The following is a 27408-nucleotide window of genomic DNA, read 5'->3' on the forward strand; positions in this document are numbered from 1 at the left end:
CATGCTTGCTACATTCCTTTACCATTCCAATCTCCTCGACTGTGCATACCGGTTATATTTGTCTAAGAGTGTACAAATTACGAAGACCTCGTTATGGAGATTTTTTCTAACCTCCTGTTATTTCATTTTTCTCCGATGCAAGTAGTACCCTCAGCATCGAATTGCCAAACAGTCAATGTTCTCTGATGTCGGAGCATAATGTTTGCATCCGTAGAAACTACAGACAAAGGTATGTTTGCTTCTTATAATTTGTACGTGTTCAGACAACCGACGAGAAGACAGAAGCTCCTGCACCGAATGGTAGCAAGCATTACCCGATTTTAATATGCTCATAGTTTCCTCCTGAATGGAACTTTGATTTGTTACTGGCATTCCCATAAATGAGAAAGTCAGCGAGTAAAAGTGAATTCCAACGTGTCCACTTTGAGGGACTGAGGAAAATCCATGTGGTTAGCCGGTAGCTATAGAGCCTACCCCTGCACATTTCAGCCCTGAAGGGAGACCCTGAAGTATGGACTGGACGGGAGCCCTTGCCAATTTATTTGTATGATTGCAATGGCGACGAAGGATATTTATGTGCGGAAATACAGTTCTGTGTACACATCCTGCAGGGAGGGAGTTGCGCCCGCCAGGCTGTGTCTGTTTCACTGCAAGTAGCCACCAAGAAGGAAATAAATAATTTCTGAATATACTGTAGATTTTGTTACATGGTCACCCTTGTCACTGTGATGCTGCTGATGATGATGAAAATAAAAAGTAAAAAGTAAATTTGTCCCTGTCTTAATTAGGTAAGCACTATTGCATGAAAGCGTATGAGAGGATAGATGTATCTCTCAAGTAGCGGGCTGTTGTGAATATGGAAATGAACCTTCGGGGGTGTAAATATCTGAGGAATTCTTGAGTAGCTGAGCGACTGTTAGATTTATAAGAAAGATTACGTTCCTTGTAATTTGCATAGACGTCTCCTTAACGGAGCTGGCCAAGGAGAATTGTTACGAATGACGGTGAAATGCGAATTTAAATTGACGTATCAGGAAACAAAGTACGCACGAAATTACATGTATTTACGCTATTGCGTTTCGTTTGTAGGAAAATTGACGGGTACTCACTGTCCAGGTTAAGGTTCCCACGTTGCTCAAGCGCACTTCCCCTGCGAACACTGAAAGTTTGAAGCACGGTGATTGCTCCAATTGGAGGACGTCCGTATTTAAGAGGTTAGTTGCTCTTATCGCCATTTTTTCCGACACACGCCGAAGTTTCATACCTATGAAAATAGCTAGTATCACAATTTTCATGTGCGCAATACCTGCCGCCTGGTATGCAAATTCAGTATTCGTATGTAGGGTGAAGATCATTACATGATAAACGGCAAGGTCTGGAGGAGTGCTCTGGCTGCCAGACAGTTTGGCAGTACGAATGAATTATCGTTTAAAAATAGAGATACTGTTTTGTGGGTATACAAATTTATAATAAAAATGACTTTTGAGTTAGAGACATGTGATCACTACCATGATCCCTGAGTTTCACTGGAAGGGACACAACGATGGATGGACGTTTAGACTGCAGTGTGGGACATTTTTTAGCGGACCTTCACCTCGGAAAGGAACCTCACACTCCGCTCCGTCTAGGCGAAACTGTGCACATCGCTCAGTCTTAAAGTGATACTTTGCAATCCTTGGTTTCATAATGAAACATCACACAGCCATTTTTCTCAGAAACAAAATTCACGCACAACTTACTCTCAGGACGAAACTTGGCTCATCGCTCAGTCTCAGAATCAAACTTCAGACACCGATTAGTCACAGAATGAAACTTCACGCACCGCTCAGTCTCATGATTAAACTTCATGCAGAGGCTGGTCTTAGAGTCAAACTTCAAGCACTCCCAGTCTTAGAAACATAATTCACGTATAACTTAGTCTCAGAGTAAAACTTCACACATATCTGAATCTCAAAATCAATCTTCACAAACCTCTCAGTCTCAGAATGAAACTTCACGCACACCCTCGTTTCAGAATCCAACTTCATGCACATTCTTATCTCAGAATCTAACTTCACTCGCCTATTATTCTCAAGGTGAAACTGCACGCCAAGAGGATAGGAGATTCGGCGTGGAGGTGGGGTCGAATACTTCCACCATAGCTCTGCGATTCATAGGTTGCGACGAAAAGTGAAGTCATCAATCTGAGAGAGTAGCATATTGTCGCGAGTCCCACTGGACTCGGACCTGAGAATGACTGCTTTGGCGAGGACCAGCAGCAAATGAAAACGGCAGACCCGTCCTTCCGTAAGAGACAGCGACCCATATCAACAAATCCACAACTTTCCGACAGCAGTACAAATTGTGGTCGTAAGCCCTAGACGAGTTCCTCTTTCGAAGACGACCTGGCTGACTGACCGTCGGTCGTAACATAAGGCTCAGACTCAGGTTGAGTTCAGTAGTTGTCTGCAGGATTACAGCAGTAGCCTGGAGGGGTACAGAGGGGTACAGGAACTGGGCCTGTGAAGATTTAACTGTGATCTGAAGGCTATGTGCTCTGTCCTGTAGTTATATTGGGAGTGTGTGACTTTGTGAGACTTTTAGATTTCGTGTGTTATCGATCTGTTGCCGGGAAACGGGTGTGAAGTCCTGGATAGGGAATGAGAAGGTCAGCCGGGAGTGATGTGTAGTGTAGAAATCAGTGACAGTGTTATACTTATTTGCAGTTATGACTTCTAAATGATCAGTAAATCAAACTACTAAACCGAACACTGTCTATAATTACTAAAACACATGACAGTATACTGGGAGTCATCGGTAACATTCTCATGCCCTTCGCGGCCTGCAGTGCGCCGGTTGCGTTGAAGCGTAGAGCCGTAAACACGTCACTTTTATTAAAAATCACTTGTATAAGGATATATTTACAAGTTCATATTGGGCGGGTCCCTCGCCACCCCGGCATGGCGCATTCTCAGGGTGCAAATGGAGGAGAGGGCCTCCAGATAAGGAGGGTAGTTGCGAATATAGTGAATAAGCACACGCAGACAACAGACAATGGGTGTTCGTCCAGCTTCGGCGTTGGACGTGGGGCCAGAAACTTCTTACCATAAAAAATAATCCTGTTACACAACGTCACGAAAACATCGGACGAATACTTTGATGAAGAATTTAAGGTAAGGAAACTGAATATGAGATTCGGTACATGGACTGTAAGAAGTCTGTAGAGGGCAGGTTCGCCCATCACAATTTCACAACATCGAAACAGAAGTTAGCGAGAGCACAGGAGAACATATGCGACAGAAGTTTCTCCGAAACAGCAAGCGAATATACGTGTTCATTTTTTTATGGAAAGGGAAATGAGGATCAAGAATTAGGTATACACTTTTTGTACACAAGAGAGCCATACAAGAGTCAAGGTGACCAACTTTGTTAGTGATAAGATGTCCTACATAATGCTAAGAGGTCGCTTTTGTGATATCATTGTTCTGAATGTTAATGTCCCAACAGTGGATAAACTTGGTGATATGAAGGGCAGGTTCTAGGAGGAAGTGGAATATGTATTCCATAAATTCCCTTTCTTTTTCAGTGCCTCTTCCAGCCCATTCAGGGCCCTGGCCCATTATTTAGTTCTGTAATCATTTTACAGACTGTAGTACAGCTTGCACGAGTGATCAGCCAACCGAAAGGCCGCTACCTAAACACAAGAAAACACAAACACGGAGTAAACGCACACACGCACGTATGAGAGATCCGTGCTTTGACTGGGATTCGAACCGAAGAACCCAGCGTCAGAGTGAGCGAAATTAGTTGCTGCCTTAGACTGCGCGGCTACTGTGACCGGCAAATTTCCTAAACACCACATCAAATTATTTGAAGAGATTTGCTTACGAAAGTAGATAGGAAAAACATTTTCCTTCAGAGTCACTAGTTTTTCTGACTTTTTCCGTGCACCGGTTTTCGGAAAAAGAGAAAACACAACGTTTCGGAATGTAGATCTGTTTCTTTGTCAGGTGAAGGGAAGTCACTCAGTTGGGTTTCTTGGGAAGAGCCACAAGCTACGTAACCTCAGTAACTGTACAACACCTGTCAGACTCAAAGTCACAGTTACTTTACAACTGGCGGTTCAACACCAATCAGTTCGTCTTGTCGACAAGCCCCTTGAGACTCGCTACCAGTATTTCTTTCAACTGAAAATTTGCGGTCATAGTCCTTGTGTAACATTGTCTCTCACGAGAGGATGGGTCTGTACTTTGCAATTGCTGGAGGTCCTCACCAGCGTAATCATTCCCAGGTCCGAGTCCCTCGGGACACATGACCACATTTTATTGTCTCAGATTTAGGACTCCCCCAACCTGGAGGGACAGGAACCCCCATTCATATTCTCCAGATACAAAGTGGCCCTGGTGTACCCCCAGACAGTGGGTTCCATTTTCGTCGGTTCCTACGGCTTGCAGGACTACGGCGGAAATATTCGAATGTTACTGTCCAAGTCCAAGTCACATTGCGACTGACGGTCAGTCAGTCTGTTTGTCTTGGTTTCGATCCCAGGGTGGGGCTCATGAAGAGTTTCCCCCCCCCCCTTATATGATAGTTACTGTCCTGTTCATTTGGGGCGCCCTGTCTGACGAGAGGTCGGGTCTGTCATTTGTCAGTCATTGTCCACATTATTAAGTCCATTGTCAGTATTTACATATATTTACCAATTTAATCTCAATTCCTATTTCTGTATTCATTATATACAAGGCTTGTCTCAATCCAGGCTCAGTACAGCAGACTATGCCCTATTTCTATTAGCAATCGCTACCACAGCAGTCTAGCCACTTGAACGGGCGTATGCCTGACCGCCGCCAAGTTTAAGCCTCTTATACTTTCTGTGACGGGCTTCGCCTTCTCCGATGTTGCGGACATTCTCATTATCATGATTTTGTATGCCTTCTGCTTGTTTCCTGCATAATTTTGTTATATAGTCATACTCGTACGGGATTTTAAATGCCATGTGCAAATCGCGGACCGGTGTGCGCCTTGGAAAATTGACAATGGTGCGGAGAACCTTGTTTTGCAGGCGCTGCAATTTCACTAGATGGGTGTCTGCCGCAAACTCCCAGGCGGGACTAGCTTAAGTCATTACGGATCTAATAAGAGCTTTATGGAGGGTCAGTTTAATGTTAGCGCTCAATCGCTCACTTTTCAATACGGAATATTCTCTAATGAATGTTCTGAAGGCCTTGGCTTCGATCATTTCTATGTGCAATCTCCATGTAATTCTCTTATTGAAGATTACACCTAGATATGTTGCACTATTTACGAGTGGAATATTTCGTCCATTAGAGTGAGAGAAGACTTAGGCGCTCGACGACGACGAGAGTAGACCCCCTGAGTCTTATCTTCATTAATTTTAATATTCCACGCTGTTACTGTCAGATTTTCTAAAGTTATTTAAATACCTGAGACCACACTATTTCAAAGGCATATCAAATGATAATATGAAATTATGATTGTGATAAGACACGCTTATTCGTGGAACAGAATTAAAAGGGAGTTGAGAATTTTTGCTAAGAGGGTAAGCAACAAACCAAGTCCATGAACACCAATGGGCAGAATTAAGTGGGAAATTTGTGAAAACATGTAGTGTCTGCCGCTAGCGCCATCAGTGGAGTAAAATCTGAACACTCGAAGCTATTACCTTATAGCAAAGCAAGAAGAATCAGTCATGTCTAGGGCCCGGATCTTTATGCTCTAAAAACACTTATAATATGAACTAAAAACAGGTCACTTTATTCAGACTCACCTATTTACATGTATCATTCACTGCAGATAGTAGCATCACAATAGGCAACTAGAAGTCTTTAAATGTTTTCTGGAGACGAACTTCGTCTATTGTCCGTCAAATGAGTTTATACTCGTAGGCTGAGAATGATCTTTCTACATCAACTGACGTGAATGGACAGTATTTATACACTGGCGCCGAAGGTTCGGAACAGTCATCTTGCAAAGATACCCAAATTCCACTCAAATACTGACCAATTGACTGAATCTTTTTTAGTCCTGGGTTCGATTTCAACACCTTTTCTAACTTGAATTTAGTCTTGTCTCCAATTTCGCCTGGAGCGGAATTCAGTGAACAAGTTGCTTTCTGAACGAGTTGCTTTCTGAACGAGTTGAAGGGAGTCGTGAAGGCGTGCACCACAAGATTCTAAGCTCTCAATGGCTTTTGAAACTGCAGAGAAATGTGCATGGANAGTGATTGAGGCTAGCTCTCTCTAAGGGACCCAACTGAATAGGTGTTTTCCTTCACCTGAGGACGGAAACAGATCCAGTTTCCGAAACGTCGTGTTTTTGTTATCTTAAAAACTAGGACGATGGATAAAGTCCATAAACCCAATATATCAGTGACTTCTTTTACTTGGTTGAAATTCTCCAGATAAAATGAAACTGCGGATATCCATGTCCCCCACCTACTTAGGACAGGTTCAGGTGGCAGAGAAACCTGAGGTAGGTAATCTTTGTAGAACTGGACACTAGCTGGTGCTTTCAGAAACAGTTTCGTCCCACTTGCAATTTAATCGTTAACAGCTGGAAACTGTGCGCGTATTTTTTTTTTTGCAATACGGTGTAATCCGTGCGCTAAACAGGTTACGTGTATAAGATTTGGATAAAATACTAGTAAGGCCTTTGCTGCTTTCAATATATTGGAAGCTGCATCTGTGAGTAATACAACCACCTTACAACAATTATTCTCAATTTCAGATTGCCTTAGTAGTCGCAGAGAATCATTTACAAATCTTGCTATTGTGCAATGGTTGGTTTTCTCTAGTACTTTGCAAACAACAAGATGAGGGTTGCCGGGTTCTTCTGGATGTAGCTTACCAACTACGAAATTTGCTATGTATCGGCCACATAAATCGGTTGTCTCATCATCGATATCCAGACACAGTTCCCTCCGATGTCAGGAATTACACAATATTTCTCCAGAAATGATCGCAGAACTGAATTGCATAATTTATTCCGTGGAATGTTGCTGCATACTAAACTCTTACAGAGATCGGCTGAAAATGTATTAACAGAGGATTTGGGTTTGACCCGTGTAAGAAGTAGCTGTTGTGGTGTGCTGTTCTTCTTCCCCTTCTTTGCCGCAATATGTGCAGTCGTTCGTTAGTGTTGCTCAAGTTGAAATTTCTTTTCACATTTTACTTCCTTTGCGCACACTTGAGAGTACACGACGACACCTTCTGTTGAATAGTCACTATTACCCGACACCCACCGAATTTTGAAATATCTACTGCTACACTTTTCTTTAGGCATTTTCAATACACGAACACTCTTTTGACGCAGACTATTAAAGTAAAGAGTAACACTTTAACTGAAGAGACTTCTCTCGAGACTAACCCTCTGATGCTACTCTCTGCTGTGGTGGGCAAAGAAATGCAGGAAAAACCCACCCCACCCTTTCGATATAGCCAAGCTACCTGCTTGTATTGTAAGTGGTAAAAGTGCCGTTTCTAAGAGAGATGAGAATAGCAACTGGCAAGGGATGTCCTAAACAGAAGCAAAACCAATTTTGTTGGAGAAAATTGAAATTATCCTTAATTCCAAACATATATGCAGAAATATGCTCTTGCGTTTAGAATAAGCAGTAACGCCCAAAAGCCCTCAAAATCTTCATTTCCATATGGGCATATGCATTTTAAAAAAATCCTGGCCCTATTCATGTCAGAGAGAACTCTGAGAGTGGGCAACCTCATTGGTAATGAGGGGGACCCAGGTGGGAGGGACGGCGAAACTTTGTTGGTTGATCGGTTTGGTTAAGCTTGTCTCATTGATCTGTTCCTTGTATTTCCTGTATCAGCTGTGACTTTCAATTTCCGAACTCGTGACCACACCAAGCGAACAAGGGGAAGGTCACAGTATAACGCACTGAAGAGTTCCAGCACAGCCGCTGCAACTGTTGTGAAGAAGAAATAGAACAGTTCATCGCGTAGGGGATCACCGCACAACAGTATACATTTAATAGATACACAGACCAGGGCCGAGCCCCAGGAAGGCCCCAAACAATATGGCATGCGTCATTACGCCAGAAAAATATTCAGGAGTACATAAATTATATGTTGATGCTAATTAGAAATTTATTTTTAAACGGAAACTGTAATTTAAATTTAACCGTTAAAATTATAACGCAAATCGAATTAAAGTTTATAAATCACCAATGTGGAGTCATGTCGGCAAGTTATCCAATTAGGTGTGACATATTCATATAATGATTGCGTGATGGTGAACCGACAGGGTGGAAACATGCAGCAATAATTCACACAATAAACTAATATTAATGAGTAATATTATTTTGTTTATTATAGAATTGTTTTATTGACTGATACATTAAGAGTACAATATATGATAACACACAACAGGATAAAACAATAAATATTAAGAGATACACAGAAACTTTCTTGCAAGAAATTTGCTGGAAACCTGGAGACTAAAATAACTGTAAACGAAAATGTGTACTGAAGTAGAGGGGGAATTATCCGAGAGGAAGGGAAGCATAGGCGTGAATAGGAATGCCACCAAGTGATTGTGGGGCTGGGGGAAGCACCTAAAGGAATGCTTATCATGGAACCTTATATCCGATGGTTATATGTTGTGGATACTGCATGCTTTTCTGTTGCCCCTGCAACTGCCTCTTCCACTCCGAACCGTGTATTCTGTGTGTGACGTCAGATGGAAGAAACCTTTCCCATTCTGAAATGACAGAGTAAACCGTCCCCATTACAGTATAAATTGTAGGTGCCCATGGATATGAAAGGCGTCAGTAGGCCCCATAGCTTCCTAAGAACCCAGGAATGCAGTGGAAATTCAGGATAGAAGAAATATTGTCTCCCCTCTTGCTTATGATTCAGTAAACTTTATCTAGTTGCATTTTGCATGGTGCTGACGAACTGCTCGATTGTTTCAAACAGTTGACCCACAGTAAGGCTGTGTCTGTCATATTTCCCTGTTGCACTGTCCGTGTGTAGACCTAGTACACTTACTAGAGCTTGCACACTAATTTGCTGCTTATTGAACATAATGATAGTGTTCGCGACATTGTAGGGATTCGAGATGACTTGAAGGAATTCCTTGAGCAGTTCATTCTTTCCATGTGCTGTTTTAGAGGGAACGGTTGAAGCTCCCTGCTTGCCTATAACCTCCAGAACTGCTCTCAAGAATGTGGTAGTGGTAAGGTTTGCAGTGTCATAATTACCGGTTGAGTTGTCAACTTTTAACCCCAGTGCAAACACGATCACGCTTATGGAAACGCTGTGTCCATCCACCACAAGAACAGAAGTATTAACACTCTCAGCGTTTGGCAGAATTTCTATGAAGAACTTCCGTACTGCTTGAGGACCTGTTTCAGCCTTCTCCGACTGCTGCTGAAACTCTATACACAACTCTATTACGAGCCAGGGCTCCTCTCGGCTTAAATTCCGAGAGTCGATTCCTCGCGCCTTTAGGATAAGTTTGATGTATTGGAATATGATGATATACTCATTGATTTCAACAGCTTCTGTGGCATTGTCCCCTTGTGCTTTGTGGATCTGCAGTACCTCTTTCAGGCTGGCGATATCTTCACCAGGTGGTTTAAGATTAACAGTAATTGAACTTCCTTCATGTTCCACACACAAACACACATATATATATATATATCGAGGATTAGGTAGAGTTCAGATATTGTTAAATTCTTGAAGCTTACATCATGTCCTTTGATAATTTCTGCAATGAACTGTATTGAGATTTCATATCCATTGTAAGGAAAATTTCCATTGTTTCCTTCTTTGTTTGTCTTCAAATATTGCAGAGTCGCCAGTAATGTAACAATCTCGTTCTTAGTTGCGCATGCTATTTCTGGTCTAATAGTTTCAGCATAGGGTACATATAGCAATAAATGTGTTATTTGTCTGCAGCTGTGGCGTTGCCGACGTCCATAAATTTCAGGCTCAGATCGATTATTGTGAGCTGAACACAGATGTTTCCCCTCCCCCCGAAATCTATGTAACCAGTCCCATTTATTCCTTCATAAATGGCTCCTCCAAAATTCTGTTAAGTGTGTCATTTTAATGTTCTGTAAGTTCGGATCCAGAGGGTTCAAGTGTTCTGTTTTTTTTTTATGTTTTTGTTGATGTCCCACTGTCTGGCCCTGCACTTACGGCAGTGGTAGAAGTGGTCTCCTTTTTTTTGTTTTTGTTGTTTTTGTTGATATCCCACTGTCTGGCCCTGCGATTACTGCAGTGGTTTTGTTTGTCTCATTACATTCATGCAGGAGCATGATACTCCATAACTCTTTGCTGCTCAATCTATCTATCCTTAGTCCATGTTGGTCCATGTAACTTAGGATGAACTGTGTAGAAGTTCTGTACCCGCTGAATATGAATGAGCCCACAGCGGGAGACCGTTGCGTCTTCATGAAGTCTATTAAGGCCGTAAGTTCAAGTGTCTGTTCCTCTGTTGGTTGTGTGCCTAGGGGTACACGTGTAGGAGGGGTGTATTTCCTTAAGCATGCACTTAGAGTTATATATAACTGCTCGATAGTGGCGGTACGAAAATCTTTTCCAAATATCTTCAACTGGTTTAGTAGGTAAGATACTGGAATTTTCACCCCATCTATGACAATTTGACCCGTAATCCTTATATTGTTTCTCAAATACGTTATTGCATAGAGCAGTGTGACTTGTTCATTCTTGCTTATATTCCGGTTTTGTGTTTCACTTCCAAGTTTCTTCTCATAAAGTTCATACATCTTCATTAGTTCCCACAGTTCTGACACCTCCAGTGAATATATGTCTATGCCTTGCAAATGCACGACAGTCATTATGAAGTCTATTGAGAGTGTGTGGCTTTTGAATTTCACTTCACCTATCGCTCCATCGCCCAGGAATTTCAGATAGTTCAGTATGTCCCGCAGGACCGCCTTCTCTTTCTTAGGCAGTCCATTAAATTCTTCAGTTTCGGAGACGTAAGACGTTATGATGCGATACAACAGTGTATTCGTCGTTATTTTATAGACACTTCCGTGCTGGACCAGATTCCATTCAATGAACTGTAGAGATATTCTGTGTCCGCGCAATACGAATGTGCCCGTAGCGTTGAAACCTTGCGACCTCAGGTAATTTAGTATGACTGGAAGTTGGTTTTTGACATATGCTTCTGCGTAAAATGGATATATGGTTTCAGGATTTTTATATTTTGTTGGATTTGTCTTTATTTTTTTGATTATATTCGAAGTCGTGGCGTTTTTAATTTGACTCGACGTGCGAAACACCCTTTTCAGTTCAGCTGTCTCTCCTTCCATGTAAACTCGACCCGTAGTGCTTCCTCTGTTTTGTACACACGTTTTTATAAAGAGCGCTGTGACGTGTTCGTACTTGCTTATGTCCCGGGTTCGTGGTTCACTTTCCGCTTTCTTCTCATAATACTCGTACAGCTGTATTTTTTCCCACAGATCTTCCACCGTTATATCTGAAATGAGTTTCCTGTCGATGTACGCAGCTGTCACTATGAAGTCTACCGGAATGCGCTGCCCGTTGAACGTAAAATCGCCCGTCACCGACAAATAAATCTGGATTCTTAAATAGTCATACATGCACTGTAAAGTGATGTTCTGCTCCCAAGACAGCTCCGTCTTAGGACCGCGGCCCTGTTTAACTTCATCTCTATACCCACAGAGATATCCCACTCCGGCATCGTCTCTTATATAATCAGGGACCGCTTCAGCTTCAACGTTACTGGCTAATGCTGTGAAGGCGAGTAACAGCCAAACCTGTAAAACCAGAACGTTTGTCAGGATTGGAATATTCACCCTGAAAAGGAGGCAGTAATGTCCTCCGAAACATATTAAACTACAAGATGTATTAACCAAGAGGACTACAATCTAAATACATTGCAGTATGTTTACCCCATGGAGATATTTCCACCCTTTCAGAACAGTGTAAACCTCCCTCCGGCTGCCAGTTATCTGCACCCCTCCCTCCTTCTGGACAGCGCCCTGCTCCCCCGGATGGGATGGGTCCCTGGGAGTAAATCGCTGGTTACGTGCCCAGGATAAGGGTGCGTGGAGCAGTATCTCCATTCCCCCATGCATGTTTATGGTGCGATGCTTAATTAAGCACAAGCTGAGCTTATCTTATACTAGAATCCAGGCGAACAGCACGCCCAAGCAGGGACTTCACCCCCTCCAGTACTCAGCTGGCTCAGCCGAACTTCAGTAATATATTTCTTACATCCTTGTGACATTCATTTGCATGCAGGATGCAACAAGCACAACCCATCATAAATCTGCGTGGACTGTGATATCGCTATAGGACTACTGTGAGGACCTCGTTTTCAAATATTCGCACACAAATTTGAAAATGTCAAATTTCTCTGCGTATGAATGAGGAAACTGAAATGAAACACCTAGAAGCATCGGACCTCCCCAAAAGAAGAATAGAGCCACTTCTTAGAATACGGAGAAATCTGTCAAAATTCTATGGTCTAGTGGTCATTATAGTGCGAAAAAACGCGTTTTCGGCTCAAATGGAGGTTTGCGTTATCTCCCATTACTAGATACCTGTTGAAGCTAGAGACTCAAATGAAAAGCCAATGTGTTTCTCATGATATGGCCTGCAAATCATATTATTACTCAACTCACTTGTTCCAGGTGTAATCAAGCTTGAAACTTAGCTATCGATTTTGTGGAAAACGCTATTTTTCACCTTCAGAAACCAATGGTAGGGGAAAGTATTAGATCTGTGGTTTCTACCCTGTGTTACCTACATGGGAAATATAATCACGTAGTTTTGAACCCCGTACTTATTTTCCAAAATTTTCCAGGAGCTTCCAAACTTTGCTCTGGGCCCCAAATCGGCAATTTTTAACATCTCATAACTCCGGTGGGGAACCTCCGAAAATTTTGAAACTCATAGAATATAATGTTCTATTCTAGAGTAACATGGAATTAAAATTACAACTTTCATATTCAACTAATAGCAAAGTTTTTATAATGCGAATAAACGCGTTTTCGGCTGAAGTGGAGGTTTGTATTATCTCCCATATCTCGATTACTATTGAAGCTAGAGACTCCAATAAGAAACAGATGTGTTCCTCATGTTATGGACAACAAACACGTAATTACAGGTTTTCACTCAACTCACTTCCTCTAGGTCTAATTAAGCTCGAAACTTACCTATCGATTTTGGGAAAAACGCCATTTTTCACCTTCAAAAACCAGAAGGAGGGGGAAGTATCAGATCTGTGGCTTCTACCCTTTGTCGATACCTATATGGGGAATATAATCAATAGCTTGAATCCCGTACCTAGTTTTCAGAAATTTCTAGGTGTTTTCAAACTTTGCTATGGGCCCAAATTCGGCCATTTTAAACATCTCATATCTCCCGTGGTGAAGTTGTAATTTTTAGTCCAAGTTACTCTAGAGTAGAGCATAATTTAATATGAATTTCAAATTTTTCGGAGCTTCTCCACCGGAGATATGAGATGCTAAAAACGGCTGATTTTTTGCCCATAGCAAAGTTTGGAAAGTCCTGGAAAATTCTGGAAAACTGGTACGGCGTTCAACCTACTTGATTATATTCCCCATGTAGGAAACAACAGAGAGAAGAAACCATAGATCTGAACCTTTCCCCCTCCCATTGGTTTCTGAAGGTGAAAAATAGCGTTTTTCCCAAAAATCGATGGGTAAGTTTTGAGCTTAATTTCACCTAGAAGAAGCGAGTTAAGAAAAACCTTGTAATGATATGATTTGCAGTAAATATCATGAGGAACAAATTTGTTTTTCACTGGAGATTCTAGCTTCAACAGTTATCGAGATATGGGAGATAACGCAAACCTCCATTTGAGCCCAAAACGCGTTTTTTCGCAATGTAAAATCGGCTGTACCGGGTGAACGGAGCGGGTTACATTTTTTCTAAATATTTTTGAAGTGTGAAAATATATAGAAATTAGTGTACAGAATATGATTTTTTTTAATGGTGAGCGACCCCTCTGAATGACTTTACAAGTAATGACCCATAGGGAAGGAAGCGGTCGGGGCTTAATGCAAGGTAACATCCAGACATTCACCCGGAGTTAAAGGAAAATTTTGTCCTTGCGCTTAATTATTTGAGAACTATGGCGTTAAGACGTACTGGGGAGTGGAGGTATGGCTCCGGTGTTCTTTACCTCCCCACTGGATGGAGGTGAGTGGTCAGTTTCATGCAACATTTTGGTAGGAATGCATCACCTGAAAGTAATACTTTAGGAGACATTGTGTCAAATGTGGAATAATATTAAAATGTATTGTCGCGTATCGGGCGTATATCGCGACAGATAACTTCACGCCGTATTTTATATAGCGAATTTTATTTCACATTCGCACTTACAATCACACAATTGACAGTTTTAGAATTACTGCTATGTGCAGTATCACAAATAGTACACTCCAAATGCCAGAATACAACTGACTAGTTGCTGGCTAACTCGGAACTAACTCGGAGGGAGCTCGAGGACTCACTCGGCGGTAGCTCCAGGACTGACTGTGAATAGCCTTCGCTGCTCCTTATGTAGCCTCGATCGGACAATTGTCGCCTGGTGCCTTGTTGCTAGCCACGCTGTCCGGAGTTGTTGACTGCTGCCTAGCAACCGCGATATCCCTCGGTGACGTCACCGCTGTTGATTCGCTTGCATAGCTTCAAGGTCGCGGGGACTCGGCTAACGTCGGCTCCGCTCGGCTCACTTCGGCTCCGCTCGTGACGTCACCGCGCGTTGCGCATTGCATAGCTACCAGGATGGGGGGTGATTCCTCGCCTATTACGCAAGCGCTACGTTACAACTACGTGCAGCTGGGGAGGTAGGGGTCAACATGTCACAGTATTTGTAGCAATGTGTGTGACAGGGTGTGAATTGGATTCAGCTGTCAGGTAGCGTGTTTTTGTGAACGTGGTAATGTAGCTTCGGGGGTGTAAATGCCCGAGGGATTCTTGAGTAGCTGAGCGACTGTTAGGTTTATAAGAAAGATTACCTTCCATGGAATTTGCCTAAATGCCTCCGTAACAGAGCTGACCAAGAAGAAATATTACCAATGACTGAGAAATGCTAATTTAAATTGATGTACGAGAAAATAAAGTACTCACGACATTATGTGTATTTACGCTGTTGCATTTTATTTGTAGGAAACTTGGCGGGTACTCACTGTCCATGTTAAGGTGCCCATGTTGCTCACGCGCCCCTCCTCTGTGAACACTGAAAGCTTGAAGCACGATGATTGCTCCAGTGGGAGGACGTCCGTATTTAAGAGGTTAGTTGCCGTTATCTCCCTTTTTGTGCGACACGCGCGGCGTTTCAGATCTAGGGAAATAGGTAACCTCATATTTCCCATGTGCGTGCTTGAAGGTAGATAAACCTTCGCCTGGTATGCAAATTTAGTATTCACGTGTAAATTCATGATAATGACACGATAGACGGCGAGTTCTGGAGGGATGCCTGGCTGCCCGATAACTTGGCAGCACGAAAGGTTTATCCTTAAAAAAGGAACACACTCTTCTGTGGGTTAGACACATTTAATACGTTCGAGATTGAGACATGTAATCTGGGGCCGATTTGAAGATTCACGAACAAGAACCGGGAGTTTCCCTGGGCACGAAACAAAGATAGATGGACGTTTAGGGTATAGTGTCGGAAAATTTTATAATCGACGTACCCCTCGGTCTCGAAGTGAAATCTGACATACACACTGGTCGCAGAAAGAAACCTCACACTCCTCTCAGTCTCGACTAAACTTCACGCAATGCTCAATCTTAACGTAAGACTTTACGCACCGCCTAGACTCAGGGTGAAGCCTCATGCATCGCTGAATATCAGAATCAAAGTTCACTCACGCCTCAATCTCAGGATTTATCTTCAGGAAGAAGCTGGTCTCAGAATCAAACTTCACGGTCCGCTTAGTCTCAGGATGAAACTTCGCGCATTGCGCAATCTCATGGTGCACCCTCACGCACACGCTTGTCTCAGAATGAAACTGAATGCAATCTCTTATCTCAGAATGTAACTTATCTCACCGCTTGTTCTCAAGGTGAAAATTTACTCATCGCTCGGTTTCACCTCGTTGCTAGGCCACAACCAGCGAATGAATTAACTGCCTGGATCACCGTAGCCCTGCGTGTTTCAGGAGGCTACGAATATGAAACACTAAAACATGGTCGCTAGTCTCACGGTACTCGAGAACAACTGCGCTGGCGAGGGCCAGCAGCATTTGAAAACGGGAGACCCGTCCTCTCGTCAGAGACAGCGACCCATATCATCAAAGCCACAAGTGTACGACAGCAATAAAGATGTGGTCATAAGCCCCAGACGGGACCTTTGCTCGAAGACAGCCTGGCTGACTGACCATCGGTCGTAACAAAGACTCAGACTCAGGCCGATTTCAGCAGTTGTTGGCAGGATTTCAGTAGTAACCTGGAGGGGTACAGAGGAGTACAGGAACTGGGCCTGTGAAGGTTTAACTGTGAACTCAAGGCTATATGCGCTGTGGTACAGTGATATTGGGCGTGTGTGATTTAGTGAGACTTTTGTATTTCGTGAGTTATGGATCCGTTGCCGGGAAACGGGTGTGAAGAGTGGATAGGTACTGGGAAGATTAGCGTGGAGTGTTCTGTAGAGTACATATCAGTAACAGTGTTATAGTTATTTGCAGTTATGACTTGTAAATGGTCTATAATTACTAAAACACGTGACATTATATAGAGACATTTTCAAAGATATTGACCAGCTCACCTCACTGCACTTCACAGCGACCTGTTCGTTGCCGGCCGCGAATCGCATTAAAATTTTGCCTGTGGCTCAACATACTTGACGCCCGATGGTGTATTGAATGAAAGACAATAATTAACGGCGGGTAGTGCAGTTCATGCATGTGGAGTCAGTTTAGGATTTGTCAGCAGTAAACAGTAGTTATCAGTGCCATGAATAATTTGTTCTCAGTTTACCATTAATCAACCATGCGCCGGTTGCGGTGACGTGTCGAGCCGTGACCGCGATAATTTTACAAATAACTCTGTATGAGGATGTATAAGGATTTGGAGCATTGCTTTGTATGGGGCTGAAACTTGTACACTTAGGGCAGTAGATCGGAAACACGTGGAAAGATTCGAAATGTGGTGTTGGAGAAGGATGGAGAAGATCAGTTGGACCAATTATGTGAGAAATTAAGAAGTGTTATTTAGAGTCATTGAGCAGAGGAATATCCTACACGAAATAAGAAAACGGAAGGCTAATTGGATTGGTCATATCTTACGCGGTAACTGCCTTCTAAAAGAAGTTATAGAAGGAAAGATAGAGGGGCGGATAGAAGTGACCAGAAGACGAGGAAGAAGACGTAAGAAAATGCTGGATGACCTTGGGGACAGAAGAGGATATTTTCATTTGAAGGAGAAAGCTCTTAATCGCATTAAGTGGATGAACTGTTTTGGAAGAGACTGTGGACCTGTCGTCTTGACAGATTACAGATGAATGAATGAATGAATGAATAAGGATGTATTTACGAGTCCATATTAGGCGGGTCCCTCACCACGGCATGGCGCCCTCTCAGGTTTCAGATGGAGTAGGCCTCCAGATATGGAGCGCAGCATCGAGTATAGAGAATAAGCAGACGCAGACAACAGACAATGGGTGTTCCTCGAGCTTGGGGGTTGGACATGGGGCCAAAAACTAGTCACACTTGAGCCATGCGTCTTACTTTGGCTCCGTTCAGCGGCTTCTCTTCCTACCCCCCCTTTTTTTCTTCTTCTCCTTTTGTCTAGAAGTTCTTCCGTCCTGCCCTATCACGTGATCCCCCCCTCCAACTGGTTCTGCTTTTATGGTAACTAGTAGGGTAGGCATAGACGTACACTCTAGGACGAGACGTCGGGAAAGAGGTAACAAGCAAAATTCTTTTTTTTGGGCGTGGCCAGTCTAAATTCTGTTTGGATTGTTTCCCGTGAAGTTTTACGAAAAGGAATAGCCGTATTGGTGGTCTGGGGCTATATACATATATACATATCTATATTTACATTTTTTTTGGCCGGAAACTATTGGCTTATTATTTACTTGGGTGACGATGTATTCGTATATTTGTAGGCAAGCTAAAAATGTTAGCTAAACTATTGTGATCTATTATTTGTACTGTTCTGAGAGTTATTGTAGGCAAGCCAAAAATGTTAGCTAAACTATTGTGATCTATTATTTGTACTGTTCTGAGAGTTATTGTAGGCAAGCCAAAAATGTTAGCTAAACTATTGTGATCTATTATTTGTACTGTCCTGAGAGTTATTGTAGTGTACCATATTATACGTGTTATATTAAACTTTTGTACTGCTTGGACATCCCTTTATCTCGGGGAAGTATTAGACGCAACAACGAGAACTAGGAGACGGAAACGGCGTCCTTCCCCCCCCCCCGGCAGGAGGAAAGGTAAAGGGGGAGTGTCAGCTCACACTAAAAATATGCCTGTTACGATATATCACGTAAACTTTGGACTTGGACGGATTCTTTGATTCACTATCTAATGTAAGAAAACTGAATATGAGTTTCAGTACGTGGACCGTAAGAAGTCTGTAGAGGGCAGGTTCGCCCATCACAGTTTCGAAAAACATCGAAACAGAATTTATATTTAACGAGAGCACAGAAGAGCATATGTGACAGAGGTAGCTCTGAAACAGCAGGCAAATATACGCGTTCATTTTTCTGTGGAAACGGAAATGAGAATCAGGAATTAGGTACAGTTTCTATGTACACAAGAGAACCATATAACAGTTAAGAGGGCCGAGTTTGTTAGTGATAAGATGTCCTACGTAATGCTAAGAGGTCGTTGTTGTGATATCATTGTTCTGAATGTTAATGTCCCAACAGTGGATAAACTTTGCGATATGAAGGACAGGTTCTACGAGTAACTGGTACATGTATTCGATAAATTCACTTTTTTTAATGGCTCTTCCAGACAATTCATGGCCCTGTTATTTAGTTCGGTAATCAATTTTCACACGGTAGGACACCTTGCATGAGTGATCAGCCCGTCGCAAGGTCACTACCTAAACACAGGACAACACATACACGGAGTAAACGCACACACACATATACACATAGAACATCCATGTTTTCAGTGGGATTGGAACCGCAAATCCCAGAATCAGAGCGAGTGAAGGCTCTTCCTACCATACACCACTCGGCTACTGTGATCTGAAAATTCCCTAAACACCACATTAAAGTATGTTTAGGAGATTTCAGTGCCAAAGTAGGTAGGCGTTACTAGGTTTTCGGACTTTGTCCATAGACCGGTATTCGAAATACTAGATCCCTTTCGTTCATCAGTTGAGGAGAAGACACGTACTCAGTTGGGTTTCTTGGAAGCAGGAACGAAGTACGTAATCTCAGTAACTGGACAACCCCTCTCAGAGTAAGAGTCAGAGTTATAGTTATTTTACGACTGGCGTTTTACTACAAATCATTTTGTTTGGGCGATAAGCCCCTTGAGGCTCAGACCAGTATCTTTTCGCAGATGAACACTTGTGATCATTGACATTTAAAAAAAATATCCGCTCTGATGAGATGATGGGTCTATGGTTTGCAATTTCTGCTGGTGCTCGCCAGCGGAATCACTCTCAGGTCCGAGTCCCTCAGCACTCATGACCACATTTTACTGTCTCAGATTTAGGACTCCCCTAACCTGGAGGGCGCGGAAACCGCAGTAAAATCCTCCAGGAACAATGTGGACTAATTACACCTCCAGAAAAAGGGATCCCTTTTCGTCTCTTTCTATGAATTTCAGGACTACGGTGGAAACGTTAAATGTTACTGTCACATTCATTACAGCTATTTAAATACATGAGACCAGGCTATTTCGAAGGAAGGTAACGGGAAATATGCAATGATCATCGTAATAAAGCTCGCACATTCGTGGAACTGTGGTAAGAAGGGAGTTGAGAATTTTTGCTAGGAACGTAGGCAACAAACCGTGTCCATGAACACCAATGTGCAGAATTAATTGGGGAATTTGTGAAAACATGTAGTGCGTTCTGCTAACGCCATCTGCGGAGTAAAAACTAAACACTCCAGATTATTAGCTTATCGCAACGCACGAAGGATCTGTCACGTCACAGAGAACTCTGTGAGTGTGTAGCATCGTTGTTAATGAGGGGGATCCAGGTGGGAGAAACTGCGAAACTGGGTTGGCTGATCGGTTTGGTTAAGCGTTTCGTATGGGTCTGTTCCTTGCATTTCTGTATCAGCCGTGTCTTTCAGTTTCCAAAATCGCAACCAGACGGAGCGAGCAAGGGGAAGACGAGGCACTCCCGTATATGACACAACATAACACACAGAAGAGTTCCAGCAAAGGCGCTGCAACTTTTATGAAGAAGCAATATTATTGCGTAGGTGATCACCGCACAACAGTATACATTTAGGAGTTACACAGTTGAGTGCCGAGCCTCAGGAGGGTCCCAAACTATATGGCATCCGTCATTTCGGCAGAAAGATATTCAGGAGTTTATATGTTTATGCTAATTAGAAATTTATTTTTAAACGAAAATTGTAATTTAAAATTAACGGTTAAAATTATAACGCAAATCGAACTGAAGTTTATAAATCACCAATCTGGGTCCATGTCGATAAAATATCCAATGAGGAGTGACATCTTCATATAATGATTGCGTGATGATGAACCGACAGGGTGGAAACATGCAGCAATAATTCAAACAATGAAGGAGTCTTAACGCAGGAATATGGTTTTGTTTATTATAGAATTGTTGTATTGACTGATACATTAAGAATACAATATATGATAACACACAACAGGATAAAACAATAAAGATTAAGGGACACCAGAAAATTACATTCTTTCCATGCAACACGTTTGGTTCGGTCTTCTCTTGTCCTTCAACATTCACCTGGAAACATTTGTTTCTTTCTCTTCGCAATGCGTTGCCACCCTTTTTGGAGACAGTAAATGGTTAGCAGATTTTGTTGTGTTTATTTGCACAAGAATAAGAACATCGTATCGGATGTAGCGTGCAACAAATCTCTGTACCCAGTTTCCGCCAGTTTCATAGCTGTGAGTTTCTGCTGAGCGAGAGCGGTGGATAATGAGGATGCTATTAAAGAAAGGTTGCAAACGCCATGTTCGGTTTGCTAATTTTATCAAATTTAGGCGCATTTTGCTGAGTGTTCACAAGACGTACATCTGTGCAAGTACACATACGCGTATCTATGTTTCGGTCTGTCTGCTTCTTGCTTCTTCACACTTGGAAGGAAATGTTTAGAATGAAGTACCCGGAACGAGACTCGGCACATGCAGACAACGTTCAACTACTTGTGTGCGAAATTTCTAAGCCGTACAGTTTGTGGTTATTTTGAGAAATGCGTGTAAGTGTGACAAAATTAGCAGTTTGAAGGTTTTCGGGACTTCCCTTAAGAACTGTGTGGCTGTTTGTGTAGCCGTGAATACAGTTTATTTACACAGCTCCTTCTGAAGCCGTAAGAATTCTGCGAAATTTGCTTGCAACTTGGTGGGCACGCGGAAGCGTAGTTGGTTTAAAGGCTATGCTACAAGTCCCTATGAGGTTATTGGCTTTGTCTAAATTGACATAATTCTTCCAGCACACTATGGCCCTGGGGTCGACTCAGCCTGTAACAGAAATGAGTACCAGGAAGTAATTAAATAATTTTTCTGCGGAGTAAACCGCGGCCGGCGCGTAAGGCTGCTAACCTTACCGCCATCTTTGAGCCGATTATCTGGAAAATGTGGGACCCTCAATGTCTCACAACCCTATGGGCCTTCACGGCCTGTTGCAGGGATAGCTTTTCTCCTTTTTTTTTTTTTTTGCTTGCAACTTGAAACTGTACGAAATGCACGGCTACGTACAAGAAATTTGCTGGAAACCTGCGACTAAAATAACTGTAAACGAAAATGTGTCCTGAAGGGGAAGGGGGAATTATCTTCCAGGAAGGGAAGCATAGGTGTGAATGGGAATGCCAACAAGGCCTGGTGAGGGCGGGGGAAGCACGTAAAAGATGCAAAACATGGAACCTTATATCTTATGGTGATATTTTGTCGATACTCCATGCTTCTCTGTTGCCCCTGGAAGTGCCTCTTCTACTCAGAGTAGCGTATTCTGTGTGTGACGTCAGATGGAAGAAATCTTTCCCGTTAAGCAGTAACAGAGTAAACCGTCCCTTTTACAAATTGTAGGTGTACACGAAATGAAAGTCGACAATAGGCCGCAGGAAAGCAGTGGAAGTTCAGGATAGAAGAAATATTGTGTCTCCTCTTGATAATGATTCAGTAGACATTACGTAGTTCCGTTTTGCGTGGTGCTTACGAGCTTCTGGATTGTTTCAAACAGTTGATCCGCCGTAAGGCCGTGTATCATATTTCCCTGTTGCACTATCGGTGTGTATACCTAGTGCACGCACTAATGTGCTGCCGTTTGTACCCAATGGCAGTGTTGGCGACCTTGTCGGGATTCGAGATGGCTTGAAGGAAATCCTTGAGCAGTTCATCCTTTCCATGTGCTGTATGAGGGGGACCCTTTGAAACTCCATGCTTGTTTATACTCTTCACAACTCCTCTCAACACTATGGTACTGGTAAGCTGTTCAGTGTCATATTTACCGGTTGAGTTATCAACTATTAAGCCTAGAACAAACACGATCTCGCTTATGAAAACACTGTGTCCATCCACCACAAGAACAGAAGTATTAACACTCTCAGCGTTTGGCAGAATTTCTATGAAGAACTTCCGTACTGCTTGAGGACCTGTTTCAGCCTTCTCCGACTGCTGCTGAAACTCTATAGACAACTCCATTATGAGCCAGAGCTCCTCTCGGCTTACATTCTGAGGGTCGATTCCTCGCGCCTTTAGAATAAGTTTGATGTATTGGAATGGGATGATATACCCACTTATCTCAACAGCTCCTGTGGCATTGCTCCCTTGTGCTTTGAGGATCTGCAGTACCTCTTCCAGGCTGTCGAAGTTCACCAGGCGGTTTAGGATTAACAGTAATCGATCTTCTTCTGCGATATATATCTCGAGGATTATACGGAAAGTGCAGATATTGTAAAATTAGTATTACTTATTTTTTGTGCTTTGATAAATTCTGTACTGAACTCTATTGAGGTTTCGTATCCTTCGAAAGTAAAATTCCCATTGTTACCTTCTTTGTTTGTCTTCAAATATTGCAGATTCGCCAGTAATGTAAGGATCTCGTCCTGAGGTACGCCTTGTTCATTTGACGCAGCGGTGTCTGCATAGTGTAAATATAACAATAAGATGTTGTATATGTCTGCAGCTGTGGCGTTGCGGACATCGATATGTTTCAGTTAGTTTGAACTGCACGGAGATGTCTCTCCCTCTGAACTCTATGTAATCAGTCGCATTTAATCCTTCAGAAAGAGGCTCCTCCAGGATTCTGTAAAGTGTTTCATCTAAATGTTATTCTGTGTATACAGTTCCAATGGGTCAAGTGTTCTGTGTGCTTACACCACCTCAGTTTTTTGTTCTTGCTGCTGTTGCCCTGCTTTCTGGCCGTACACTTACTGAAGTGTTTGTCTCATTACGTTCATGCAGGAGCATGATGCTCCATAACTCTTTGCTGCTCAATTTGTCGATGCTTAGTCCATGTTGGTCCATGTAGCTTAGAATGAACTGTACAGAAGTTCTGTACCCGCTGAATATGAATGAGCCCACAGCGGGAGACCGTTGCGTCTTCATCAAGTCTATTAAGGCCCTAAGTTCAAGTGTCTGTTCCTCTGTTGGTTGCGTGCCCAGGGGTACACGTTTATGAGGGGTCCATTTCCATTTGTAGGCATGTATTATTCCATGTATCTGTTCAATATTGACGGTACGAAAATCTTTTCCACGTATCTTTAGTTGGTTCAGTATGTAAGATACTTGAATTTTCACTCCATCTATGACAATTTGACCCGTAACCCCACCATCGTTTCTCAAATACGTTATTGCATAGAGCAGTGTGACTTGTTCATATTTTTTTATATTCCTGTTCTGTGCTCTACTTCCAAGTTTCTTCTCATAAACTTCATACATCTTTATTAGTTGCCACAGATCTGACAACGTCAGTGAATATATGTCTGCGCCTTGCAAATGCACGACAGTCATTATGAAGTCTATTGAGAGTGTGTGGCTTTTGAACGTCACTTCACCTCTCGCACCATCGCCCAGGAATTTCAGATAGTTCAGTATGTCCCGCAGGACCGCCTTCTCTTTCTCAGGCATTCCATTAAATTCTTCAGTTTCGGAGAGGTAAGACGTTATGATGCCAAACAACTCTTTAGCTGTTAAATTCTTCACACTTTTTCCGTTCTGGACCAGGTACCATTCAATGAACTGTATAGATATTCTGTGTCCGAGAAATAAGAATGAGCCCGTAGCGTTGGAACTTTGCGTTTTCAAGAAATCTACTGTAATCTGAAGTTCATTTATCTGTCCTTTTGTTGGTTGTTCGGGCACTGGTTTTTGCTTAAGAAAAGGTTTAATTCCTTTTGCAATTCTTTTTATTGCTTTGACTATCTGCGAAGTCTTTTCGGTTTTGATCTCCGCCCTTGACGAATACGCCCTACCCAGGTAAACTAGTGCTCCGTCCATGTAAACTTTACCCCATGTAGTTCCTCTGCTCAGTGAACACGATCTCATAAAAAGCGCTGTGATGTGTTCATACTTGCTTATGTCCCGGGTTCTTGGTTCAGTTTTAGCCATCTTCTCATAATACCCGTACAGCTGTATTATTCCCCACAGATCTTCCACTCGCAGATCCTGTATGAATCTGCTGTCTATCTCTATAGTTGTCATTATAAAGTCGATCGGGATGCGCTGTCCCTTGAACGTAAAATCGCCCATCACCGACGCAAAAAAATCCTTCGATAAATAATTCATTATCTTCGTTAAGATGGATTTCTGGTCGATAGGCAAGTCCGTCTTGAAACGGGGGCCCTGTCTATCATCATCTCTAAACCCACAGAGGTATCTGGATTTGAGAACGGTCCTTGGAGGAACATAGGCCGCTCCATCGTCAAAGTTACTGGCCAATGCTGTGAAGGCGAGTAACAGCCAAACCTGTAAAACCAGAACGTTTGTCAGGATTAGAATATTCGTCCTTAAAAGGAGGCAGTAATGTCCTCCGAAATCTATTAGACTACAAGATGTAGTAACCAAGAAGACTAAGGCCGCGCCATAGCTCAAGCGGTTAGTCGTTGGCTTCCCACGGAGGCGGCACGGGTTCGATCCTGTGTCTGGTCTAGTGGGATTTGTGGTGGACAAAGTGGCGCTGGGGCGGGTTATATCCGAGTATTTCGGTTTCCCCTGCCAATCTTTATTCCATCAAATTCTCCATCATAATCACCCGGGGCAGGCTACAATAGGCCAAACTGTGGCCGCCGTGCCGAGTGGACCCAGCTGGACTCCACCCCCCACTAAGCGAATTAAAAAAGGAACAAGAAACTATAATCTAAATACATTGCAGTATATATGCGCCATGGAGTTATTTCTACTCTTTCACAACAGTGTAAACCTCCTCCCCCGACTGCGAGTTATCTGCACCCCTCCTATCTTCTGTACAGCGCCCTGACCCACCACATGGAATGGGCACCCGGTGGTAAATCGCCGGTCACGTGCCGAGGAGTTGAACCCTTGTGTATATTTCTGGTTTAGCTGATCCGAAGTACAAGTACAACACATCATAAATCTGTCTGAACTGTGATACCGCTTGATGACAACTGTGAGGGCCTCGTTTTCAAATATTTGCACGCATAAGTTGCAAATGTCAAATTTCTCTGAGTATAAATCAGGAAATTGCAGTCAAACACCTAGAAGCATCGGATCTCCTCGAAGGAAGGTCAAAGCCACTTCTTGGGATACGGAGACATCTGTCAAAATACTGTGGTCTAGTGGTCAGAGTTCCTGACTACAGATCCTGAGGTCCTGTGTTCTATTTCAGGCGCTACCAGATATTTTGAGAAGTAGTGGGTCTGAAACAGTGTTCACTCAGCCTTGTGAGGATAATTGAGGAGCTACTTGAGTAGAAAGGTCATTGCTCCGGTCTAGAAAACCGAGATTAACGGCGGTGGGAATCCTTTGCGCTGACCACGCGACACCCTGTATCGGGAAATTTGACATTAAGTTGGCCGATAAGCGGTGGTCACGGTCGGTATGTTTCGCTTGCGGACTAAAACCACGAAATTCTTTTATTAGTTGCAAATATGCCTGTCCTGTGTTCTAAACCTGTGCCTGTCCGTGTGTGTAAATGCAGCAAATTGAGAACCGCTAAACATATTGTCATGAAATTTGTTGTTCTGGAGTGTCACAGAACTTTGTTGACCCGCTACAGAATGTTGTAGCGCAGAGAAGAATGTGTCGAACAGAAACTGCAGAGTTCCCAGTGAACATGTATCGCGAGCCTTACGGAGTCCCAGGGTTGTTATACGTTGAATGATACAGGAATTGTTATAAACCCGGCAACGTCTTCATGACATTTCTAGCTACGAATTTTGATTTTAATTTTGGAGTCATATTGAACGTGACCTGAGTAGTCCAGACTATGTAGCGTAGAATGTGAGGCTGATGGTGAATACTGAATTGAAGTGGATAGGGAAGGAAGCTGTCGGGGCTTAATGCAAGGTAACATCCAGACTTTCACCCGGAGTTAAATGTAAATTTGTCCTTGCGCTTCATTATTTGAGAACTATGCCGTTTAGACGTACTGGGAAATGGAGGTATAGCTTCGCTACTCTTTACCTCACCTGAAACTAATACTTTAGGAGACATTGTGTCAAATGTGGAATAATATTAAAGTGTATTTTATAGCAGTGTGTAACAGGGTGTGGATTGGATTCAGCAGTCAGGTAGCGTGTTTTTGTGAACGTGGTAATGAAGCTTCGGGGGTGTAAATGCCCGAGGGATTCTTGAGTAGCTGAGCGTCTGTTAGATTTATAAGAAAGATTACCTTCCATGGAATTTGCCTAGATGCTTCCGTAACAGAGCTGACCAAGGAGAATTATTACCAATGACTGTGAAATGCGAATTTCAGTCGAAGTACCAGGAAATGAAGTACGCACGGAATTACGTATATTTACGCCAGTGCATTTTATTTGTAGGAAACTTGACGGGTACTCACTGTCCGTGTTAAGGTGCCCATGTTGCTGAAGCGCCCTTCCTCTGCGAACACTGAAAGCTTGAAGCACGATGATTGCTCCAATGGGAGGTCGTCCATATTTAAGAGGTTAGTTGCTCTTATCGCCATTTTTGTGAGACACGTACAAAGTTTCGTATCTACGGAAATAGGTGACGTCATATTTCTCATGTGCGTGCTTGAAGGTCAGTACATGTAGATAAACCTTCCGCCTGGTATGCAAATTCAATACTCATGGCTAAGGTCATGATAGACC

The 27408-nt window shown here is 42.8% G+C and overlaps 3 protein-coding genes across 4 annotated transcripts in view; 1 reads left to right on the forward strand and 2 right to left on the reverse strand.

Annotated features, from left to right (window-relative positions):
- LOC111871582 (INO80 complex subunit D) overlaps positions 1-27408 on the forward strand; it is a 194333-nt gene that overhangs the window by 96768 nt on the left and 70157 nt on the right. The window contains exon 12 of one of the 2 annotated variants that reach the window (XM_023864791.2): positions 15156-15319. The exons of the other annotated variant lie outside the window; for it this stretch is intronic. Coding sequence (XP_023720559.1) covers positions 15156-15187 — 32 coding nt within the window. The 3' untranslated portion in view covers positions 15188-15319. Of the gene's footprint in view, positions 1-15155; positions 15320-27408 lie in introns of those variants that run through there. 2 annotated transcript variants of the gene reach the window in all.
- On the reverse strand, positions 8300-16840 carry LOC111871585. The gene is made up of 2 exons (XM_023864797.1): positions 16756-16840; positions 8300-11770 (listed from the first exon to the last, which is right to left on the reverse strand). Exons 1-2 carry the CDS (start codon positions 16801-16803, stop codon positions 10157-10159), a joined length of 1662 nt encoding a protein of 553 aa, XP_023720565.1. The 5' UTR covers positions 16804-16840; the 3' UTR covers positions 8300-10156.
- On the reverse strand, positions 21836-27195 carry LOC111871586. The gene is made up of 2 exons (XM_023864798.1): positions 27138-27195; positions 21836-25081 (listed from the first exon to the last, which is right to left on the reverse strand). Exons 1-2 carry the CDS (start codon positions 27156-27158, stop codon positions 23498-23500), a joined length of 1605 nt encoding a protein of 534 aa, XP_023720566.1. The 5' UTR covers positions 27159-27195; the 3' UTR covers positions 21836-23497.

This window comes from Cryptotermes secundus, unplaced genomic scaffold (genome assembly GCF_002891405.2).
Source record: "Cryptotermes secundus unplaced genomic scaffold, Csec_1.0 scaffold1876, whole genome shotgun sequence".
In the NCBI taxonomy this organism is placed as follows: domain Eukaryota; kingdom Metazoa; phylum Arthropoda; class Insecta; order Blattodea; family Kalotermitidae; genus Cryptotermes; species Cryptotermes secundus.

Bases quoted from the DNA above. Each gene is read 5' to 3' on its own strand.
- LOC111871585 (XM_023864797.1), bottom strand. From the start codon at position 16,803: ATGCGATTCGCGGCCGGCAACGAACAGGTCGCTGTGAAGTGCAGTGAG. The intron at 11,771-16,755 runs GTGAGCTGGTCA...CTGGTTTTACAG, and splicing joins TCGCTGTGAAGTGCAGTGAG to GTTTGGCTGTTACTCGCCTT.
- LOC111871586 (XM_023864798.1), bottom strand. From the start codon at position 27,158: ATGGGCACCTTAACACGGACA. The intron at 25,082-27,137 runs GTGAGTACCCGT...CTGGTTTTACAG, and splicing joins TGGGCACCTTAACACGGACA to GTTTGGCTGTTACTCGCCTT.